The 22,841-nt window shown below is 40.8% G+C and overlaps 2 protein-coding genes across 3 annotated transcripts in view; both read left to right on the top strand.

Moving 5' to 3' along the window:
* The window catches only part of LOC126251631 (uncharacterized), a 91,623-nt gene extending 88,555 nt beyond the window's left edge, over nt 1-3,068 (top strand). Inside the window, exon 9 of one of the 2 annotated variants that reach the window (XM_049952176.1) lies at nt 2,182-3,068. In XM_049952176.1, the coding sequence (XP_049808133.1) occupies nt 2,182-2,360 (179 nt within the window). In that variant the 3' untranslated portion in view covers nt 2,361-3,068. The remainder of the gene's footprint in view (nt 1-2,181) is intronic. The other variant, XM_049952175.1, reaches the window with a different exon arrangement.
* Nucleotides 2,488-22,841, top strand: part of LOC126251630 (uncharacterized) — a 184,774-nt gene continuing 164,420 nt past the window's right edge. The window contains exon 1 of the mRNA XM_049952174.1: nt 2,488-2,613. Within this exon, the coding sequence (XP_049808131.1) occupies nt 2,553-2,613 (61 nt within the window). The 5' untranslated portion in view covers nt 2,488-2,552. The remainder of the gene's footprint in view (nt 2,614-22,841) is intronic.

Here is a 22,841-nt window from a genome sequence, read left to right as displayed (position 1 = left end):
CAGGCTTATCCTATCCCAACAGAGATAGTGCATCTGTGAAAGCAATCATATCATGTACCAGCTGTGCTGAAATTTCTGCACAGCATGTTATGTCGCCATGACCAGCTACCAGCTGTCCACCCAAATGAATGGCTATCGCCAAACTGTGACCGAGAGTGCATTTGACCACCCGTGGCCTCAATCTTTCTAGCCCTTTGCCCCAAAGGCACCTCCAGCTTCCCACAGGACCCAACTCATTCATCCTGTACCTACAGTCTCCTCTTCCTCTGTTCTGCCCCCCCCCCCCCCCCACCAAAAAAAAGAAAAAAAAGTCCTTTCCTCCACGTCTTCTTAATTGTGTGCTTCACAAACTCACCAATGCTATTACCCACACCCCTGTTGCGTTGTTATCCCACCCACCTCCTGCTTCCCTCCCAGCCCTTAGCAACCCTTTGCCAACCATACCTTCTGTTCCGCACCTTTTGTCTCCCCTTGCCACTCCAACCCGATACAAGCCCTTACCTCCACCAACCTGCAGAACTGCAGTCACAGCACATTGTAGCCATACAGGTGTGTGAGCATGCACAAATGTACATGTGTGTCTGTTTACTTCTACTCAAAAAAGCAATCGTCTAAAAGCTAGCAAGGTTTTCATTATCTTGTTTATGTAACTGTTGATGACTATGTGGTAATTTGTTATCTTTAAACCCAAAAAGTTTTTGATTTAGTGTAGATGTGTTATTGAGTAGCTCACATGGGAGTTCGAACAACGTGGAAAGGAGAAGATGCTGAGTTACAGACAGGCACAATGAAAATAATGCTGAAAATATTCAGCTTGTGGACAAAGTCTTTCATAAGAAGTAGAAAACAAACATACATTCATGCACGCACAACTTTCACATGGCCACAATAGTCTACGGGGCCTAAGGCCTGAGGTGACCTTACTGTTTGGAGATAACAGTGGCCATATGTCTGTGAGTTCTGCTTGTGTGAATACGTGAGAGTGTTCTACTTCAGATGAAGAACATTGTCAGGAAGTTGAATATTTCTAGCATTCTTTTCATTGTGTCTGTATGCAATTCAACGCCTCCTCTATGTAGTAAGTGGCAATCGGTCTTTTCCATGTTACTGTTATTCCATTCTTTTTCATTGTTTTTGTCTGCAACTCAACAGCTCCTCGTGGTGAATGTTAGTCTGTCTTTTCCGTGTTGCTGTTATTCCATCCTGGACTTGCCATTGTTTGATTTCACATGGAAGTTTCTAATTCAGTCTTTTAGCACACCAATTATGAGGTTGATACACAAGTACATGATAGTGTTGTTCATTAACAGAACAGTGTGGCATTAGAAGGTTGTTTAACATATCTCTTACACCATTTATAGTTCGGTATGTTGTGAATTACACAGGACAGACAAGAGTGAAAAGAAAATGAAAAATAAGCACCAACTCCGCCAGTGTGCATTTTGAAGCTGTCAGGAAGAGGAAAATGCCTCTGACGTGATGCCTACATGCAAAATGCAACAATTTGTATTTAAGAAGATTGCTAATCTATGAATGCCTGCATCTGTTAGAGTAATAACAGAGAGTTGTCATTCAGACATCAAATGACAACTGTATTCTGTGGACAAGATTAGTGCATTAGTGTATTGTTTCTGTATACATTGTCAGTGGATGAATTATTTTGAATCTCTGGTTGTTTATTGTTTGTTACATTGTGAATGAAAGGAACCATTCATATGCCAAGTCACTCCTGATGATGAAAACTGGTATATTTATGTAAACATAAAAAAAGGTATTGGTGAGCACTAACAAAACAAAACATAACCTTTATGCACATGTGTAAAATAGGCCATTTGCTAATTTTTAGGTATTTTGTTACCAGCTTATTATGTACACTTGATTTGCTATGCCAAAGATCTGTACCCACCACTTTAAACTAGTGCTAAGATTGATTTTTTAACTAAAAAAAATAATATCCAATTGCTTATTTCTTGCACATATACAACAGACAACATGAGTTTCAGTTATGTTTATTGTGTTTAGTTTGGTGCCAGAGCTGTGAAACATCTGCTTTATGCCTTACTCCCCATTCGCCCCTTTTTGCAGGAGAGGAACAATTACCTTCCATTTTTTCTCTTTTTTATGTCATAAGTTCTTGTACCACACAGATACACATTTGTATATTATTTATGTCTTTTATAGATCACAAAGCAAACTCTGATGAATGGGAAGATATCTCTGATGATGGGGAAGCAATTAATAAAGAAAAGACCACTGAGTGTTTGCAGCATTTACTCAACAAAGCCAGGAACTTGCTCCCAACAGCTTCACATCAAAGTGCCCAGTCATTGTTAAATGGAGAAAATACACCAAGCCACTGAGAGAGAGGTGTTCTAACATTATCAATGAGTAATGGAGTTCCTGTGAAGAGATGAAGAAAAACAAAACTTGAAAGGTCATTCTTATCTTCTGCAAGTCACGCAGCCCCCTTGTTTACATGAACTTTCCAGCTATTAATTAAACACAGTGAATTATGAAACTGTTGCTGAAACAGCAAAGATCCAATAGTACTCATGGTTTCATTTTATTTTTTGATTGTGTCTCTCACATCTGTCATACTTCAGTTGCAAGGAGGTAGGGCAGTGTAACTGCTTTTTACCATTATGTGAAATATTAATTAATTCCGTTCAAACTTTTCTTGGGCCATAGTGATAATGCCATCTGTATGTGGACCATGAGTTGTTGAAATAGTGAAATGAATGCACACTTATGTGAGACATAGAGTGGTAAGAACAAAAAATAGAAGAGAGACAATTACTGCACAACATCTCAATCATCTAATTAATTTTTTTGTGTGGAGAACTTAGCTAGTTGTGCACAGTGTTGCTTATGAGCTATCAACATCATAAAAAAAGAGGAACTCTTTGTGTATGTGAAAACATCTATATGATTACAGAGTTTTGAATTTACTTTTCATATATGTACATTAATTAATATAATTCATTTCTAATATTTTTTACATCTCTGGAAGTGTAAATCTAACAAATATTGAGCAGTGATAATTCTGTAATGAACTGTTAACATTGTATATATCTACTAGATTAAAAAGATAAATAGGATGTTTGAAGCACTTGTTTCTAAAGTAAATAAAATTGTCATCCTGCTCAACTTAACAATTCTGCTGTTGAGATGTAATAATTTAGTCCAGTGAAGATTGCTAACTCGAAGGCTCCAGAATTTCTCATTGTGCACCATTTGTGCATGACTGTGTGTTATCTGATCTACGTCAAACTCAATTTTTAGTTTCTATAAATATGATATTTATAAAAACTAAAAATTGAGTCTGACATACAAAGAATTTTAGAAAGGAAATAGTGTTGTGACAGGCAGTGGAAAGCTGTGACTTTACTGTCAGTTAATAATGGTTGTTAGTTCACTCTTCCACATTAGTGTAGGTTGTCATTATTCATTTATATCAATTACATCAGTAGTTTTAACACTATGTATTGATACTGTGACCTTAACCGCATTGGTTGCATCACCAGTTACCTTCAGCTAAAACAACACGTTAGCACTCAATATGGTTTGTGGAGAAATATTAATGATACCATTTCATCAGCAATTAAAAGACCACAACTGGAACTTTGGAGATTGAGAGAGGTGGTGCAGTGATACTATCTCAGTGGGTTATTATATGATTTATCAATACGGAATCCTCCAATTACTTTGGCAAGCTATTTAGTACAGAGATGTTTGTTGGCAGTGACATTAAAACTTGAAGTGACTTGAATGTTAATGCACTGGATTGGCATTCATGAGGAGTGGAGTTTATTTCCTCAATCTCCCATCCAGATTTAGATTGTCCATAATTTTTCTAAATCAATTACTAACAGTAACAGCTTCTATCAGTAGACATCATACAAGTCCTAATGGAAACTATTATCAAGGGTTTGACACTGCTGTTTTAGAATTTCTTTATTGTGTAGCTCCTGGCCAATTCCTTTTGCCAGAGTATTTTGATGGTTACCCATGGTGAATAGTGTTGCTGTGAAAAAGACACAGCCAGTTTCCTTCTTCATATGTATCCAATATATATCCATCTCTAACAACATCACTGATGCAACATTAAACTCTAATCTTGATGTCATTATTCCTTGAAGTACTGGACTGGCTTTTCTGTCTTGTACAAATTTAATGAATGTAATATGTGCATTCCTAATTTTCTGGATTGATAGTATAAAAAATACCTATTGTCTTACATAAATTGAGTAATTAATACGGAATATAAAAGTTACGGACAGTGGTACCTGTTCTGATGGTGATGGAGGCAAGTAATGGAGAACTTATTCTTGCAACGGTGAATTTCTGGGCCAATAATTAATTTAAGCGCTAATCATAAAGGCTATATGTTACCTCTCTGAAGTCCTTTATTTCTGTTAAACCTAAATGTGTGCTGCTAGCCTAACGCATTCGTTGCTGCTGGTACAATGAACAGCATGCAGTTTCTGGATTTTGTTGGGGATTTGTAGACAATTTTATCAGAGTAAGCATATGTCTTGTCATCCTGAAAATTGACTGATAACTTTTTATTTATATACTGTATTTGAATAAATCTTCCCAGTAACACCTTATGATAGGCAAATAGAAAGCCAGCAACAGAAAAGACAACAAAACACGGAAAGAGTAGCAGGAAAATGTAGATTTTTTGGGGGGTGGGGGTTATGGATAGGAGGAGTAGAAAATAATTGTGTTAATCAAATGTGCCCAGCCACTGTTAGTAAAGCAATAATTTTAAGAACTTTTTTCTTTGCTGTTTCTAGAGACTTTTCCAGTTAATTTTGTGGAATTTTTGGGAATCGTTCATGGAACCAACAAAGACGGATCACAACTTGTTTCACAGCACGCCCAGTATTAATAGAAAACATAGTCCTCTCTGTTATGACAAACAAAGTTATATCTTGATAATTTTTGCTATGAGAGGTACTAACACTGTATACATTGTAAGAAAAGTTTGTTTTTACAGTCTCAGTTGCGTGACATAGATGATTGATGATTAGTTCTGACCATATGTAATGATCGTCTTCAGATCTAAGTGTTCACCATGGGTAACCATCAAAATACTATTGCAAAAGGAATTGGCCAGGAGCTACACAATAAAGAAATTCTAAAACAGTAGCATCAAACCCTTGATAATAGTTTCTATTAGGACTAGTAAGTTGTCTACTAATAGAAGCTGTTACTGTTTACATGTATTAGTAATATGTTATCCACTAATAGAAATGGTGACCAGGGATTTGATGCAAGTGTATTCTTTATTCTGTAACTCCAGGCGGATTACTTTTACCAAAATATTTTGAACAAACACCAGTGGTGAACACTTAGATCTGAAGATGACCATTATATGTGACTGAAACTAGTCATCAATCTTTTATGTCACACAGCTGATAGTATAAAAGTGTCTAAATTGTAATTTGTAAGTCATCCCTGTAATAAGTTTGGTGAGATATTGAGTTTAAGTATGTGAGAGTACAAAGAATGACTAGTGTCTCCAGCAGTGACTGAATACGAGGCTGCTGTGACACACTGCAGTGTCTTGAGTCACATAACACAGCAATGTGGTAGAAATCTGAAGACACGTCAGTTTGGCACAGTGCAAGAATTGTACTCAATCACTTCAAGTTTTAATGTTACTGCCAACAAACATCCCTCAACTGAATAGCTTGCTAAACTAGTTGGAGGATGTTGTATTGATAAATTGGAGGGTAGAACTATTGAAAAAACAAGAATTTGCTGGTCTGCAAAACTCAAAGACGAAAGTAACTTTTGCATGATATGTCACTGGCAAGTAACAAAGCTCAATGAAACTTGAATTGTGCATGGAAAGAACTGCTGCAGTATATATAGTACAGAAGGTAACTGAAAGTCATACATAATGTGATAAACAGAAGTGATACATTTATTTAAAGACAATAATTACACTGAAGTCCCTGTGATTTATGAGTGTGGGCTTTGAAGATACACATGGCAGGATTTGCGAAAAAGCTGTTCAAAAGGCAGCAAATGGTTCTTAATAAGATGTGTGATCACGAAGGATGGCAATGCGTGCTCTGCAACTTGTTCCCATGCCGGCCGGCCACAAGGTTGGTAAGGAGTTCTTGTGGTAGGGCATTCCATTCCTCTATCAGCATGGCTGACAACTGCTGGGTGGTCGGTGGTGCATGTTGACATGCTGCAGTACATCTCTCCCATGTGTACCACACATCCTCAGTGGTATTTGGATCAAGAGAATGGGCAGGCCAGTCTATTTACTGAATATCCTCTTGTTCCAAGAGCTCCTCCAACTGTGCATTCGAAATGGTTGTGCATTGTCATCCATAAAAGTGAAGTCAAGGCCAAAAAGGCACACTTGGGGAAATTACAGTGCCCCAATAACATTTACCAGGGAGTGTACTGTGTTAAAGATTTGGAGGTCAGTACACCCATGCATCATTATGCCTCCCTACACCAAAACACCTGGACCACCAAAATAATCATGTCCAACAATGTTCCTGGGTGTATTACACACACTCATACCATGAGAGATGGGAACATGTAACATGTGTGATCAGATGAGATGTTATCAGGGGTTGAAATTTTTCATATAGGATGTAGTAATGCCTTTGAAATGTCTGGATCTCTGAATATCTTATTTATGATGCATGTTGAGTAATCATTGTCAGATAAAATCAAGTGAGCAATACAAGAAAAATGTACATTCTCATGTGCCATTGCCATTAAGTGAATTTTCAAAAGGCAGTACTTTGAGATGTCGCATGCCTGAGTGAGAATGGTCACATATCTTAAAAATGGATGACTTCCATCAGTCAAATGGAAGGAATTCATCATATATTCAAATTTTCTGAGTGCACGGCAGACCATCCACTATTTGCACTGGAAAGTGGAAGAAACAGAGTAGGATGTCCAAGTTGCCTCTTTCCAATTTCAAAGACAGGAAGAGGATTCTGCTGGGTAGCAAGGTATGTGAGAATCCACAGAAAAAAGTACATGAGGCTGCTTCCACATGCTGTAATGGATGTGTCGGGTGAAGAGTAGGTGGAGATGATGAATAACAGATGTCACTAGAGCTTTTGGTGAGATGTCTGTATCTCCAGCTAACCAGTCAGACACATATAAAGTTATTCTGTACCAGTGGAGTTGATGCGGTTTAAAATATACACCACATCAACTCGACTGGTACACAATAACTGTATATGAATAGGAAACTTTTTGTATATGTATATGTGTATTTTAAACTTCTGTGTTATTTCTGATCTACTACTTAAACTCCTTCCAAAGGAAAATTCACTTAACGAAAACTATAAAATTATGAGATACAGTTACTGGCCAGTACTTCCCTTTATGAGGCAAAATTCTTAACTTTGGCAAGAGACAGGTATAAATATATAGAAAACTATCGTAGCTTTCAGAGCTGTTAGTTCAATACTTGTGGAGGAAAGAGGAATGCATTCAGAAATGTTAAAAAGGAGGAAAGAGGAATGCATTCAGAAAGGTTAAAAAGGATTCAGACCCCAGTGTGAGAATGCCCCACCCATTTCGACAAATGAGGGAGATTACTTGAACTGTTAGCAGATTTTAGTCTGTTCCCAGGATGGCACAGGTGGATGGAGCAGAGCAATTAGTGGAGATTAAGAATATTACCAGATTGAAAAGCTGATGATGGGTGGAGGGTGTGGGAAGGAAGGAGGGGGATGGAGTGTGGGCTTTGAAGATACACATGGCAGGATTTGCGAAAAAGCTGTTCAAGTTAAGCATTTTGTGCTCAGCAGTGTGTTGTGCACTTGGGTGGTGGAACTTGCTTTTGACCACAGTTTTCCCACATAAAAAGCCATGCACTTTTTTTACAATGAAGTTAATAGAGTATTCCTCTTCCAAAAATGACTGTTTGCCTGTGTTGCTTGATCATAGTAAATCAAATATTTGTTGTCAGACTGATGCAACTATAGAAATGTTTTTCTTTGTGAGAATAAAGCAGTTACAGTTAATTTATTCATTCAGGTATAACATGGTGGCTGCAGATACTATCAGAGGATTCCTCAGTCTTTCTTTTTTTGAAACCAATGATTTCATGCTATTTAGAATTATCTTATTCTCTTGTTATGTTTTTCCACAAAATGACAGTAACAGCAGATAGATTCTGTATCTATATCAACATGATTACTCTGCACTTTAGATTTAAATGTATAGCAGATGGCTCATAGAACTGCTTTCAGACTATTCCACTCTTGAATAGAATATGGCAAAAATGAAGACCCAAATGTTTCTGTGTCAGCTATTATTTCTTTTATGTAATAGTAATGGCCATTTCTCCCTATGTTTGCACAAACATTTAATAGCTGCTGTTATTTAGAGTTTAATGAAGTTTTTTCACAAATTTAAAAGTACAAAGTTTAACATTGTGTGCCAATTCAACTTGGTACACTTGACAGTGATGGAGTGAATGAGTAGCAGAACAAAGTATGGTCTGGTTTTGAATAAATAGTTGGAATGAATAATGGAATATAAATATGGGATAAAATAATAACATTTATTTTTCATTGAATCATTACTTTTGAAAGATGAAAAAAATAAGTCTCTGAAAACTGAAATGGGGAAAATTAAACAATAGAAAATCTAGAATGTAATAACAACGGTATTGTGAAAACGATAGTGAAGATGTTGAGTCACAGACAGGCACAACGAATAGAATGACAAATAAGTAAGCTTTCATCCAAAAGGCCTTCGTCTGTATTAGACAACATACAGCTGCACATTCATACAAACACAACTATCATGCAAATGACCACTGTCTCTGATTGCCAAGGTCAGATTGCGAGCAATTGCCCTTGATGAGACACGAAATCTGGGTGGTGGGGGTAAGGAGGATGCTGTGGTGGGGAATGGGAGTGATAGGTGGGTGATAGAGGGTAGTGCTACTTGTGGGAGCTTACAGGGTCGAGGGGCGAGAGAGAGGCAGGCAGCTAGGTGCAGTTGGGAGGTTAGACATTGGGCAATTGGGGGAAGGGGGGTACTGGAAAAGGAGAGAAGTAAAAAGACTGTGGGTGTGATGGAGGAACAGGAGGCTATGTAGTGCTGGAGTGGGAATGGGGAAGAGGATAGGTGAGGTGAAGGACAATGGCTAACAGAGGTTGATGCCAGGAGGGTTTTGGGAACATTGGATATATTGCAAGGAGGGTTAGCACATGTGAAATTCATAAAAAATTGGTGGTGGTAGGAAGGATGAAGATGGCACGGACTGTGAAGTAGTCATTCAAATGGAGAACACTGTCTTGGACAGAGCGCTCAGCAGCGGAGTGGTCCAGCTATTTTTTGGCCACAGTTTGTCTGTGGTGGTTCATGCGGATATACAGCTTGTTGGATGCGTATGAAAATAACGTGTAGGTTTGTTTGGCATTGGAGTACCACTGTGGGAGGGATCGGAGGGATAATTGGTAGGGCATTCCTCATTTCAGGGCGCTATGAGAAGTAGTTAAAACCCTGGCAGAGAATATGATTCAGTTGCTCCGTCCTGGGTAGTACTGAGTGATGAGGGGAATGCTCCTCTGTGGCTGGACAGTGGGACTTTATGAGGTGATGGGTGACTGGAGAGATAATGCATAGGAGATTTATGTCCGTACAGAGTTGGGAGGGTAATTACGGTCTGGTGAAGGCCTCAGTGAGATCCTTGGTATATTTCTAGAGGTGCTGCTCGTCTTGGTATGGAATGGGTGGCAGCTGTCAAAGTGGAGCTATTACTGGTGGTAGGTTTGGTATGGATGGAGGTATTGATATAGCTGGCATCCAGGAAGGTGGCTTGTTGGGTGGAGGAGGACAAGGTGAAGTGAATGAGGGAGGAGGTTTGAAGTCTTGAAGGAATGTGGATAGGGTGTACTCACCCTTGATCCAGATCATAAAGAAGTCATCAGTGAATCTAAACCTGGTGAGTGTTTGGATTCTGGCTGGTTAGGTAAGATTTCTCTAGATGACCCATGAATAGATTGGCCTAGTATGGGGCCATGCAAGTGCCCATTGCTTTACCTGGCATTTCTTTTTAGGTGATACCTTCAAAGGAGAGGTAATTGTGAGTGAGGGTGTAGTTGACCATGGTGGCCAGGAAGGAGGTTGTAGGTTTGGAATCTGTCAGGCATTGGGAAAGGTTGTGTTTAATAGCACCAAGGTTGTGGGCGTTAGGGATGTTACTGTAGGGGAGGTGGCATCAATAGTGATGAGCAGGGCACCGCACCATGTGGTAGAGGAATAGAAACTGTGGGGAGTCGGTGGAGAAAATGGTTGGTATCTTTTATGTTGGATGGTAGGTTGAGGGTAATAGACTGAAGGTGTCGAACAACAAGAGCAGAGATCCTCTCAGTGGAGGCACAATAATGGGCCCCAATGGGGCATTCTGGATGGTTGAGTTTATGGACTTCAGGAAGATTGTAGGAGTGTGGGTAGGGGTAAGGAGAGAGATGAATCCGAGGAGAGATTCTGAGATGGGTCTAAGGATTTGAGAAGAGACTGGAAATCCTGTTGGATTTCTGGAATGGGGTTACTGTGGCAGGGTTTGTAGATGGACGAATCTGACAGCTGGTGAAGTCCTTAGGCCAGGTTATCCTTGCGGTTCAAAACAACAGTGATGGAGCATCTGTCAGCTGGTAGGATTATAAGGTCGGGATCAGTTTTCAGGTTGTGGATTGCGGTTCTTTGCATGGATGTAAGGTTAGCTTGAATGTTGAGGAATTTGGGGAATGATGTTTAGGCAAGGTTCAAGGTTAAGAAATTCTGAAAAGTTAACAGGGGTTATTTGGGGATACTGGGGGTGGATCATGGTTGGATGGAGGGGTAACTGAGCCAGGCAGTGTTCAACATTGGTCTTTGGTTGATTTAATTTATACGGTTGGTGGCGAAAAAGTGTTTCCACTGTAGGGTCTGGAAATAGGAGAGAAGATCCATTGCGACTGTATTTGGGAGTGGGGCAATAGGTAAGGCTTTTGGAGAGGACTGATACTTTTGTGGGGCTAAGGATTTTGGAGGAAAGATCCAAGACTGTTTAGATTTCACAGATAGCCCTGCCTTTGATGGGATAGGTGGTGCTTGCTACCAGACCCGAGTAGGTGGTAGTGGGAGGATGTATGGGACAGGTCTTGCATCTAGGTCTATTATGAGTATATGAGCCATGAGGCAAGGGGATGGGAGCAGGAGTTGTGTAGTGATGGACGAGGATATGGTATAGAGTCAGTGGGTGGCGGAATGCCACTATTGGAGGGGCGAGAAGGATAGTGGATGGGACATTCCTCATTTCAGGGTGTGATGAGAGGCAGTAGAAACCCTGCTGGAGAATGTGATTCAGTTACTCCAATCCATTGTGGTAATGAGTCTCTAGGGGAATGCTCTCCTGTGGCCAGACAGTGGGACAGTGCGAGGTGGTGTGTGACTGGAGAGATAAGGCACATGCGATCTGTTCATGCACAAGCTGTGGAGAGTAATTACAGTCTGAGGCCTTCACAGACCATAAATACATTCCAAACCTTGTACTGAGATGTCCCTTATCTCACTAGTCACTCACCACCTTCCAGAGCCCCACCATCCAGCCAAAGAGCAGCATTCCTCTCGTGACTCAGTACCACCCAGGACTGGAGCAGCTGAATAACATTATCTGCCAGAGTTTTGACTACCTTTCATCATGTCCTGAAATGAGGAATGTCCTTCACATCCCTCCCATAGTTGTATCCTGCCACTCGCCAAACCTACACAATATCCTCACCCATCACTACACAACCTGTTCTCCCAACCACTTGCCTCATGGTTCATATTCCTGTAATAGATGTAGCTGCAAGATATGTCTCCCAAACACCACGTCCTCCAGTCCGGTCATAAGCATAATCTATCTCATCAAAAGCAGGCCTACCATTGAAACCAATCATGTGATCCACAAGCTAAGCCACGACCACTGTGCTCCATTGTATATGGACATGAGAACCAACAAACTGTTTGTCCGCTTGAATGGTGGGGTATATTTTTCCCTCTTCTCCTGCTGATGTATATTTTGTAGGGTTTGTGGTGGGTCTTATACCAGCACTAGTGGGAAGTTGCGTCCCTGGCCAATATAACTGGGCAATATTTTGCCGACCCTAATACACTGCCAGATGAAAGTAGTATTACCTTTATCCTCTCTTTGAAGAATAGTTGTTTGGTGGTCCAGATCCTTCCGTGCCACCTCCCTGTTCATCCAACTGCGGTGAAGATTCCTGGAATGCTTCGGCAAGTTCTCTCTACTGTGCTACTAAATAAATAGCCACACTTCTAACAAACAGGGGCATATTTTGCCCAACATTTTCACTATTTCTTTTAACACCACAACAAACAATTGCTACAGTAATACCACTCTCTTGAGTACATTCAAAAACGTCCGTACATGCATACTTTAGGACCTGAGAGAGCAACCCAGCTAAACAACTGCTGCTGTTCAATTGTTCATTACGCCCCTGTTGGTGCATCATTTACTCCGTGACTCTTGACTGAGGCACTTGCTGCACCATGGCACAAATGACTCCCGAATGACCAGTGGTTGTAATACCATTTCTACTGGTTCCCTTCTCGCCGGCTCCATCACTGCTCCACATTCACTGCATACAAGAAAGGAAAACACACAGTTTCCCCTTCCCACTACATTTATGCTAGTTCAACTTACTCACGAGCATCTCTTGTCAATGGCTTTCCAATGTTGTGTTGGGATGTTTACAAATATCCCAAAACACTACAATGGCCACCAACAAACTGTGGCCAAGAAACAGCGAGATTTCCCTGCTGCTGAGCACACTGCCCAACTCAGAGTTCTTCATTTGAATGACTGTTTCACAGCTGTGCCACCTGGATCCTTCCTACCAACCCCAGCTTTTCTGAACTGCGCAGGTGGAAACACTCCCTGCAATATGGCCTACATTCCTGTAACGCTCCTGGCCTCAACCTTTGTTTGTCATTGTCCTTCACTCACTTATTCCCTTCCCTGTTCCCTCTCCAGCACTACTTAGGCTTCTATTCTGCCATCACACCCAAAGTCTTTTACTTCTCTCATTTTCTAGTCCCGCAAGGCCTGTCCCTGTCCTCCGTCTAACTTCCAGACTGAACCTAGCTGCACTACCCTTTCTCCACCTCATCCCTGTATACTCCCACAAGATTACTTTATTGTCCAACACCCCTACCCTGCTATCCCCCCCCCCCCCCTCCTGCCCCAGCCTCCTTCTTACCCCAACCACCCAGATTGCTTTCCTCTCATGCGCAGTTGCTTGCAGTCTGGCCTTGGCGGCCAGAGACAATAGTAATATGTGTGTAAGATGTGTTCGAAAAAGAGGGAGAGAGAGAGTGAGAGTGAGTGAGTGAGTGAGTGAGTGAGAGTGTGTGTGTTGTCTAATTCAGAAGAAGCTTATATGTTTAGCAGTCTTTTCATTGTGCTGTCTATGACTCAACATCTCGACTATATGCTGAGTAGCAGTCTGTCCTTTGGATTATACTGAAATGAGACAACTGTTGAATGTCCATCCTTAATGATGGAGCAGGTGGGTCTCAGAACAAGGGTTTTAGGTGTGGCTAGTTGACTGGGGAATCTTTCTTGCAAGTTAGTGGCAAGGGATCATGCTATTTACACACTGGAGAGTTTAATGTATTTAACTACTGAAATAATATCCAATTATGGTGCATACATCTGGTTCCCTGATTCTGATAGATGAAATGGAGACCATGGAACTCTTATACGTCTGCCTAGCTCCCAGTAGATGCTGCTGTCTGCCAGTATTTCCCGCAGAAAGATGCCATACAGTCTTCCTTGATAGTATTCTGTCTCTCTGATTGGTGTTCCCTCACCCTGACCCACAACAATCTGTGAAAAGTATTCTTAATTTTTCCCTTATTTGTATCTGGTTTGGTGTGAAGAGCTTGAGACCCGTTGTAATAGGATGGTGTAAGCACATTGATTGTTCCCTATATGATATGTGCATTATGGCCCGTAAATGTTTGACCTAACAGTTTCACACAATGGAAAGTCCAGAATGGAGTAACAACATTATGGGAAGGATATATATGAGTTGTGACTGTGTGAATGTGTGTGTATTTTCTGCTTCAGACGAAGGACTTTGTCTGAAATCTTTAACGTTTTAACAATCTTTTTCATTGTGCTTATCTGTGACTCAGTGTCATCTCTATGTGGTGAGTATGAGCCTATCCTTTTCATATTATTGTTGACTCAGCAGTTTCAGATTTCTTATGTCTCCCAAGTAAAATGGCATACTGATGTAAGTTGGATATTGTGTCACATTTACGATGTAGGAATGTAATAGAAGACAGGTTAATGTGGCAAATACTCTTTCTGCTCGTATACATAATGCTTGGAGGCCCAGTTGTTCATTAGTACAGAGCCAGTCTACAAATCCAAATTTCTCCTGTTCAATTGCTGGTCACTCCTAGTATTTTTGTTTGTTACTTACCACTTCTTTTAACTCTGGCAATGTTTATTGATGTGAAAAGTGCCATGTTTCACCATAGTTCAGAATCAACATTAAACTGTAGGTCCCCCTGCAGTTGGTTAGGTATGTCAGTTTGAAGGTTGGAGGAAGTCAATGGCATGCCACCTCCAACAGGAGGATGACTAGTAAAGCACTGTGGTATTCAAAGCTATCTTCAGTTCAGTGATTGCCGTACTTACTGTACTTAACAAGTTTTCAAGTGGTGTAGGGCGTTGAGGACATTTCTGGTTGTGGTTCACAAAATGATGAGTCTGTGATCAAGATCTTTCATTGGATCATAATGAATTGTTGTGTCACCAGTGGCCCAGTTGTCCTGGAACCAAATGGTTGGCAAGCTGTCAGTTTTAATCTCCAAGACTAAGACTGTACTTGTTCTTTCCTCCTTTGTGTTGTTACTATAGCAGGTAAGGAGGTAAGAGTGAATGGTTTCTGATGACTTAGAGAGGTGCTTCTATCAGTGTATTGTACTGTGCAGTGATTTAACATCTTAAACACACAAACAGTTTCATTAATTCTTGAGAGAACTAGGCTTATAAACATATATGATTTTTTAAAATACATTGTGTCTATGAAGAAAAATGTATGATACTTCGTATCAATATAATGTGCAAGCAGATATAACATAGTCTATGCATTAATGGAGTTGAGAAATTAGAACTCTGAGATCACTGGCAAAGCTATGTCCAATATCCTCCATCATCACAAGCAGAAATGGCATAGTCACAGAGTGTCACTGAATATAATCTACATCTGCACCTACACTTGAGTAGTACTCGGCAGGGAGTACTCTCCGATTGCAACATGTGAGGTTTTTCCCCCATTACAGTCACAAGTAGATCATGGGAAAAATGATTGTTAAACGCACTGGTGCATGCTGAAATTAATCTAATCTTGTCTTGTACCTCTTGTGGCAGCAATAAAAATAGGCTGTAGTATATTCCTAGATTCATTACTTAATACTGGCTGTGAAACTTTATAAATAGGCTTTTATGGTATATATAGTGACTATACAGCTGTTTTTATATGTGTTGAATATCCCCTGTTAATTCTGTTTGGTATGGATCCCAGAAATTTGTGCAGTATTGTTGGCTGGGTCACGAGTATTTCTTTGTAAATTGATTAAATTTTCCCAGTATCCTACCAGTGGACCAAAATCTGCCCTCCACTTTCTGTACACTAATCTTATCTATACATTCTGTTTCATATCCCCCACAAATTGTTACAAACAGATTTTTATATGAGTTGGCTGATTCTATTTATGATTCATTCATATTGTAGTCACTACTTTTTATGTTTTGTGAACTGCACGATTTTACCTTTCTGAATATTTGTAGCAAGTTGCCAACTTATACACCACTTTGAAATCTTATCTGGATCTGACTGAATATCAGTGCAGCTTTTTTTTTCCAGACAGTACTCCATTAGAGAGAACTGCATTTTTTCAAAAAGTCTTAGACTACTAGTATTGTCTGCCAGGTACTTAATATACAACATGACATCCTCCTTACCAAGAAATCCTTAATCAAGTCATAAATTTTGCTTGATATCCCCATTCAGTTGTATTTTCAATAATAAGCCTAAGTATGGTACTGAGTCAAATGCTTTTCAGAAGCCAAAAAATACTGCATCTACCTGATTGTCTTAATCCACTGCTTTCAAGATATCATGTGAGAAAAGCGCGAGTTGTGTTTTGCGTGACTGATGTTTTTGGAATACATACTGTTTGGCATAGAGAATGTCATTCTGTTCGAGGTAACTCATTACTTTTCGATTCAGTATATGTTATAAGATTCTGCAACAGATGGATGTTAATCTAATTGGATGGATCACTTCTCCTACCCTTCTAGTGGATGGATATGGCCTATGTCATCTTCAAAATACTGAACACAGTTTTTTATTTCAGGAATGTGTGTTATTTTATGGTTCAAAGAGGTTACAATTCAGCCAAAAATTTCTTGTGGAGTCTGATAAGGACTCTGTTGGATCCTGAAAATTTGTTCAGTTATGGCAGTCTCAACTGTTTTCAAACACCACTGACATTAATATCTACTGTATATCACTCATCTTTGCAGTGATAGGAGAATTAAGTAGGGGCAGTACTCCTGGATTTTAGGGGACTTCATCATTTCTGCTTTTACTTTGCTACACTCAGTTTCAGTCACTGTGTCGTCCGAGAGCATCTGGACATTAGCTTTGATGTCACCGACAGCCTTTAGTTATGACCAAAGCTCCTTTGAGATTTACAAGAGGTCTTTCAATAACATTCTTCTATGGTTGGTACTGAAAGCTTCACATGTTACCATTTTGACTACCAGATAAGTTTCATTTTTAGCACCTCTCTGTATGTTTAGCCCTATGCTATGTTTTTCATGTGTTGTGCAGTAGTTGCTGTTCTTTAGAAGTTTATGAACAGAGGCTATATACCATGAAGTGTCCCTCCCATTGTGAATTGTCCTACTAGGTACATATCTATCCAGTGTTTGGTTAATTTTTTAAACTTAGTGTACAGTTCCTATACATGCTCTTGCCGTGAGATAAATGTTTCGAGTTCTTCCTTGAGTTGCAACACTGCTGCCCCTTTAATTTACTGAATATGTAAATATTCATATTCACATTAACTAATTGCAGTTAAGTGTTAAATGACAAGGTGTTGACAGATGTGAAAATTTCCAAACTACCAGTTTAATAAGCCACGGCTGCAAAATACTAACACGAATTCTTTACAGATGAATGGAAAAACTGATAGAAGCCGACCTCGGGGAAGATCATTTTGGATTCTGTAGAAATGTTGGAACATGTGAGACAATACTTACAGAAACCAGATGGCAGTTATAAGAGTCGAGGGGCATGAAAGGGAAGCAGCGATTGGGAAGGGAGTGAGACAGGGTTGTAGCCTATCCCTGATGTTAATCAATATGTATATTGAGCAAGCAGTAAAGGAAACAAAAGAAAAGTTTGGAGTAGGTATTAAAATCCATGGAGAAGAAATAAAAACTTTGAGGTTCGCCGATGACATTGTAATTCTGTCAGAGACGGCAAAGGACTTGGAAGAGCAGTTGAACGGAATGGACAGTGTCTTGAAAGGAGGGTATAAGATGAACATCAACAAAACCAAACGAGGATAATGGAATGTAGTCGAATTAAATCGGGTGATGCTGAGGGAATTAGATTAGGAAATGAGACACTTAAAGTAGTAAATGAGTTTTGCTATTTGGGGAGCAAAATAACTGATGATGGTCGAAGTAGAGAGGATATAAAATGTAGACTGGCAATGGCAAGGAAAGCGTTTCTGAAGAAGAGAAATTTGTTAACATCAAGTATTGATTTAAGTGTCAGGAAGTCGTTTCTCAAAGTATTGTATGGAGTGTCGCCATGTATGGAAGTGAAATGTGGACGATAAATAGTTTGGACAAGAAGAGAATAGAAGCTTTCGAAATTTGGTGCTACAGAAGAATGCTGAAGATTAGATGGGTAGATCACATAACTAATGAGGAGGTATTGAATAGAATTGGGGAGAAGAGGAGTTTGTGGCACAACTTGACTAGAAGAAGGGATCGATTGGTAGGACATGTCCTGAGGCATCAAGGGATCGCAAATTTAGTATTGGAGAGCAGCGTGGAGGGTAAAAATCGTAGAGGGAGACCAAGAGATGAATACACTAAGCAGATTCAGAAGGATGTAGGCTGCAGTAGGTACTGGGAGATGAAGAAGCTTGCACAGGATATAGCAGCATGGAGAGCTGCATCAAACCAGTCTCTGGACGAAGACCACAACACACAACAGGTAGGAGGGTCACTAACAGTCGATCTGTGGAGTGATTCTTATTGTAAAATAAACAATATGTGAGTGACTGCACATTACATTAGAAGTGAAGAAGGAAAATTTGAGGATCGAGTGTTGTGTAGCAGAGATTTGGAGAGTGAGATTAAAAAAAGCTGTAGAAAATATTAAAAATGAACTGATAACTTTATGATCATTCTATGTAGTCAGCATTGTGCAAAACTTCAAGTTTGTTGCTGACAAAAGTCCAAACAATATAGCAGCACTTCATCAGTGTGAGAGACACTCTTGCTCAGTGCACGTCGTCAATACTGTGCTGAACAAACTACTCAAGGAGTTATCAGTGATAGTGTGTACAGTGATTAATAATTAATTCTTGTTGAGTTGTCACAACATTTTTTAAAAGATCTGGTCTTCAGAACCACGTGCAGAACACACTGAAAGCAGATGTCGACACACAGTGAGACAACAAACTAGAGCCAATTAATTTGCAGTGATTAAAATTCTAACAGTTTTGTCACAGATAGCTTGAGATAGTTTAATTGAGTCTGTTGACAAAAAAATGTCAGAAGATGTGCTGAGCTTTCTGACACCAATTAAAATCACCTCCCTAAAATATTTTTAGTATTTTTACTGTCCCAACAAGAACATTTAACTTCTGTTAAGTCTTGCACCGGTTGAGGTGCTATGAGAACACAGGCCAGGTAAACAGTGCATAAACAAAAATTTCTTCCTTTGGAGAGAAATTTATGTCTGCAAGTTTATTATAGTTTGTGAGCAGCACTGAATTTATAAAGGTCCAACTTAGACTGAAGGCTGTAATGATGAAACAAAGTTAATGTTCACTTGGAAGTAGAACAAAATAATGTAATGAAGGTCAGTGGCCAATACCAACTTCCTGGACACCTCTGATGCAGAGGCCAAGTCCTGGCAGTCATGAAGGCAAGTGCTGACAGTTCTGTCGATCAGCAGTGGCTGGTGCGGCATGGCATCATATGTAGTGAAGGTTCCAAGGGAGGCTCTGATTGGGGATCTCCAGATGCAGTCTGTGCCTGCTCAGAGCTCAATGGAATATTTCTCAGAGTGGCTTTGTGCCTCTCCAAATACACAGGACCTGGAAGGAAGTATTTGCTATTCACGTGGCCAGTGGAAGCAACCAGGTCCATGGGGCCAATGACGTCTGGGTGGTGCTCACAATGCCACCTGCTGGCCAAGGGAGTGTGCTTAATCGAACTCTCTGATCTGCTGATGTAACTCCTTCAGGTTAGGCTACTTGGCATACCATTGCTGTAAGAAGAGTTGCCAGTCTATAGGGCATACAGCCTGTATGCAACATCCTTCCCCTCCGAAGGATGAGAGGTTGTAACACATCTCGACATGGTGCTTCTTTGGTGGCTGCTTGTGGAACTCGTGACCCCAGTGGGCTGAGGTTGATGCCCATTGGAGCTGATGTCTGGACCAGGGGCGGGCTCACCTCACCAGAGGTGTTCCCTATGGCTGCAGCGGTTGTGCTGTGTTGTCGAAGGTTCCATGAGGAGGGACGTCTGACTCCGGAATGAAAGGTCATGGGACTCCACTGCTAGGATGCATCACTGTTTTCCATGGCTGCATCTGGTTGACATGCTCGTGGCAAATGGAGCTGTCGTATAGTCATACTTCCACCATGGCTTGTCCCGATAAATGTTTTACTACTGCTGGGGCCCATCAAAGGTGATTATTGGAGAAAATTGATGCCCAGAAAATGGTGGCGTAAAGACTGTGTATGGGGATATGGAGAGTTTGTACTGGTGCTGCTTTTCCTGGAGTTCTTCAGCTGGGCTGAGACCGTCCCAAAGGGTGGAGCAATAAGATGCCAAAAACAGATTGAGCACTTCATCTGGAACATGATGGTTATGTAACTTTGCTAATTGTGACTTAAACGTGCAAACAAAGCATTCCGCTAATCCATTGGCTCCGGGATTAAAAGGAGCTGTGTGCACTAGGATGACGCAACTGGAAGAATAAAAAGAGGTGAGTTTGGTAGATGTGAACTGAGCCCCACTGGTAACTGTTATTTCTGGGAGTCCTTCCATAGACAAGATCTGTGCCAGAGCCTAGATAGTTGGTCTCAAGGATGTTGAAGACATAGAGAAATCAGCTTCCATGCTGATGACAATAAACCAAGAATAGCCCTGGAAGTGGCATTCAGAGTCTAAATCGTTGTTTCCCAACCTGTCTGAGCCCATTACCCTGGAGTGCAACCAGATATTAGCTAGTAACCCCCAGTGCCTCCCCCCCCCCTCCCACTGCCCCCATTGTCAAAGTTAGCATCTAACTAAACTAGAACAAAGGAACAAAGAAGTATTTTCTTGGAACATTTTCATTTTTAAAATGAAGAAGATAAATGATGTTTATTTTTTGAAAGTTTTTATTAAACCATGAACTACTGAGTCAGTAAGAGTTCATACTGCTTATTTCTAATAACCATTTTTTTATAGAACGATGAAGTCATTCTCAATGAATGACAAATGCTACCTTCTGTAATGACAGCTTCTGCCACCGAATGTATCAAGATGACCAAATGTATCGGGAAGACACCAAATGTAGTGGGTGGATGCCAGGAGTTGCCACATTAAAACTCAGTGAGAATTTTCCAAATGATTTATTGTTTTTTAGCTATGTGCCCCGTTCACCTCACTCCCCATTACAGGGTCCTCCAATGCTGAGGCCACTGCCCCAGCGACCCTGTGCAACACGCTGTGTTGAGCAGGCCCTGTATGCCAGCTGCAGAGTTCCGATTATGTCAGGATGGCTGTGCCAGCAGCCGACTCAGCGGTCACCGTCCTCGTTGTTTCTGCGCTGCTCCGCCGGGAGCCGTAGACCTGCACCGCTGCTGTTTCTTCCTCACTGACATAGCTGAGAACACGGCGGCAATGACTGCCCACAATCCGGTGTCTGAATCCGCGTCCCTTGCCTCGGAAGTCTCCGGTGTGTGTTGGGGCCGAAACGACTGCCCGTGGTAGCGAGCCGAAGAGTGGCCCATCGCTGGCTGGCTGCGGACCCCGCGACGGCCTCAGAGGGTCAAACCAATGACCCGCCATCTGTTGCTGCGTGTAGGCTGGCAGTGTGACATGCCCCGCCGTCCAGGAGAGCTGCCACACTTGAATGACTCTCGTTAGGAAATGGAACCTATTTATAGTTGGCTGTGCACCCCTGTTTTGCTAATGCGCTGCTCCGAGTCATGTACACACAACACCTAAGTTTTGCCAGTGGGTCCATTCTGCCTGTAACTTGCGCCATGCACACCACTACATTTGCTCTTTTCAGCGGTTCGATGTCCCAGTGGCCTCCATTCTACTTTGCCACCATTGGTTAGCGTAACTTACTGCAGTCCAGCTCGCACCTCTCAGTAACTTGTGCACTCTGAAACATTGCACCAAATATAGCTTTCCTATCTTAACACTTTGCTGTCCACATGTCTGGTACAAATTTATTCGCGTGATGCCGGCAGCACTAATTCAGATTACTTGGTTTGTCGCCGGCCGCTTGTCATCTTTCAGTTGATGACAAGCTTCAAGCACATTGGCTTTTGCGTGCTTTAATTTTCTGGAAATCCTCTATTTTGTCATATTGTTCCACAAACTCGAATTCTTTTTTTTTTTTTTTTTTTCAAGTAACTTCTCTGCAGGTTCTACACTGTTATAATAATTATTCATGCTGAAGTGATGCCACTTTCCATCAGAAGGTGTCAATAGTTCCATCATTGTTTTTGCTAAAGGCTGTCCAGCGCCAGAATATATCTTGAATGAGGAAATGTCTCCCGTACTCGAATCACACAGCATCCAAATGAGTATGCTGTATTTCGTAATTTTCGACGATGGATTGTAAACTTTAAAAATTTAACCGTCCATGCCACAGTATCATTCCTTCAACAGTTGAGATGTTTTGATTTAGATTAAACGTTTCTTTAAACTTTTTGGAAAAATAATCAATTACGAATTGCACTTTGACAAGCCGGTCGGCATTACCCGGTTTATTGTTGCTGTCAGAAAAATGTAAAAATGATAATATTTGTCGGAATTAGTTGCAGGACATCGTTTTGTGAAATATCAGTGTGTCTATCAATGGATCTGTTGACCAATTATCATCGATCCTTGCTTTTTTTACAATTCCCACAAGAATAGCAAGTCCAAACCATTTTCTAAGTTTGGGCCCCGTAATGTCAACAAATTTGGCATTTTTTAAAATCCAGTTTCCTTTTATTGCAATTTTGACTGTAGTTCAAAAATGGTTCAAATGGCTCTGAGCACTATGGGACTCAACTTCTGAGGTCATTAGTCCCCTAGAACTTAGAACTAGTTAAACCTAACTAACCTAAGGACATCACACACATCCATGCCCAAGGCAGGATTCGAACCTGTGACCGTAGCGGTCTCGCGGTTCCAAACTGCAGCACTTAGAACCGCACGGCCACTTCGGCCGGCTTGACTGTAGTACTTCTTGGTTTCGTTCCTAATATATTCAAATAGCTCATTCCCAATATATAATTCT

This window comes from Schistocerca nitens, chromosome 4 (genome assembly GCF_023898315.1).
Source record: "Schistocerca nitens isolate TAMUIC-IGC-003100 chromosome 4, iqSchNite1.1, whole genome shotgun sequence".
Taxonomy (NCBI): Eukaryota; Metazoa; Arthropoda; class Insecta; order Orthoptera; family Acrididae; genus Schistocerca; species Schistocerca nitens.
The sequence above is the reverse complement of the archived record's forward strand: the minus strand, read 5'-3'. Positions and strand labels throughout refer to the sequence as shown.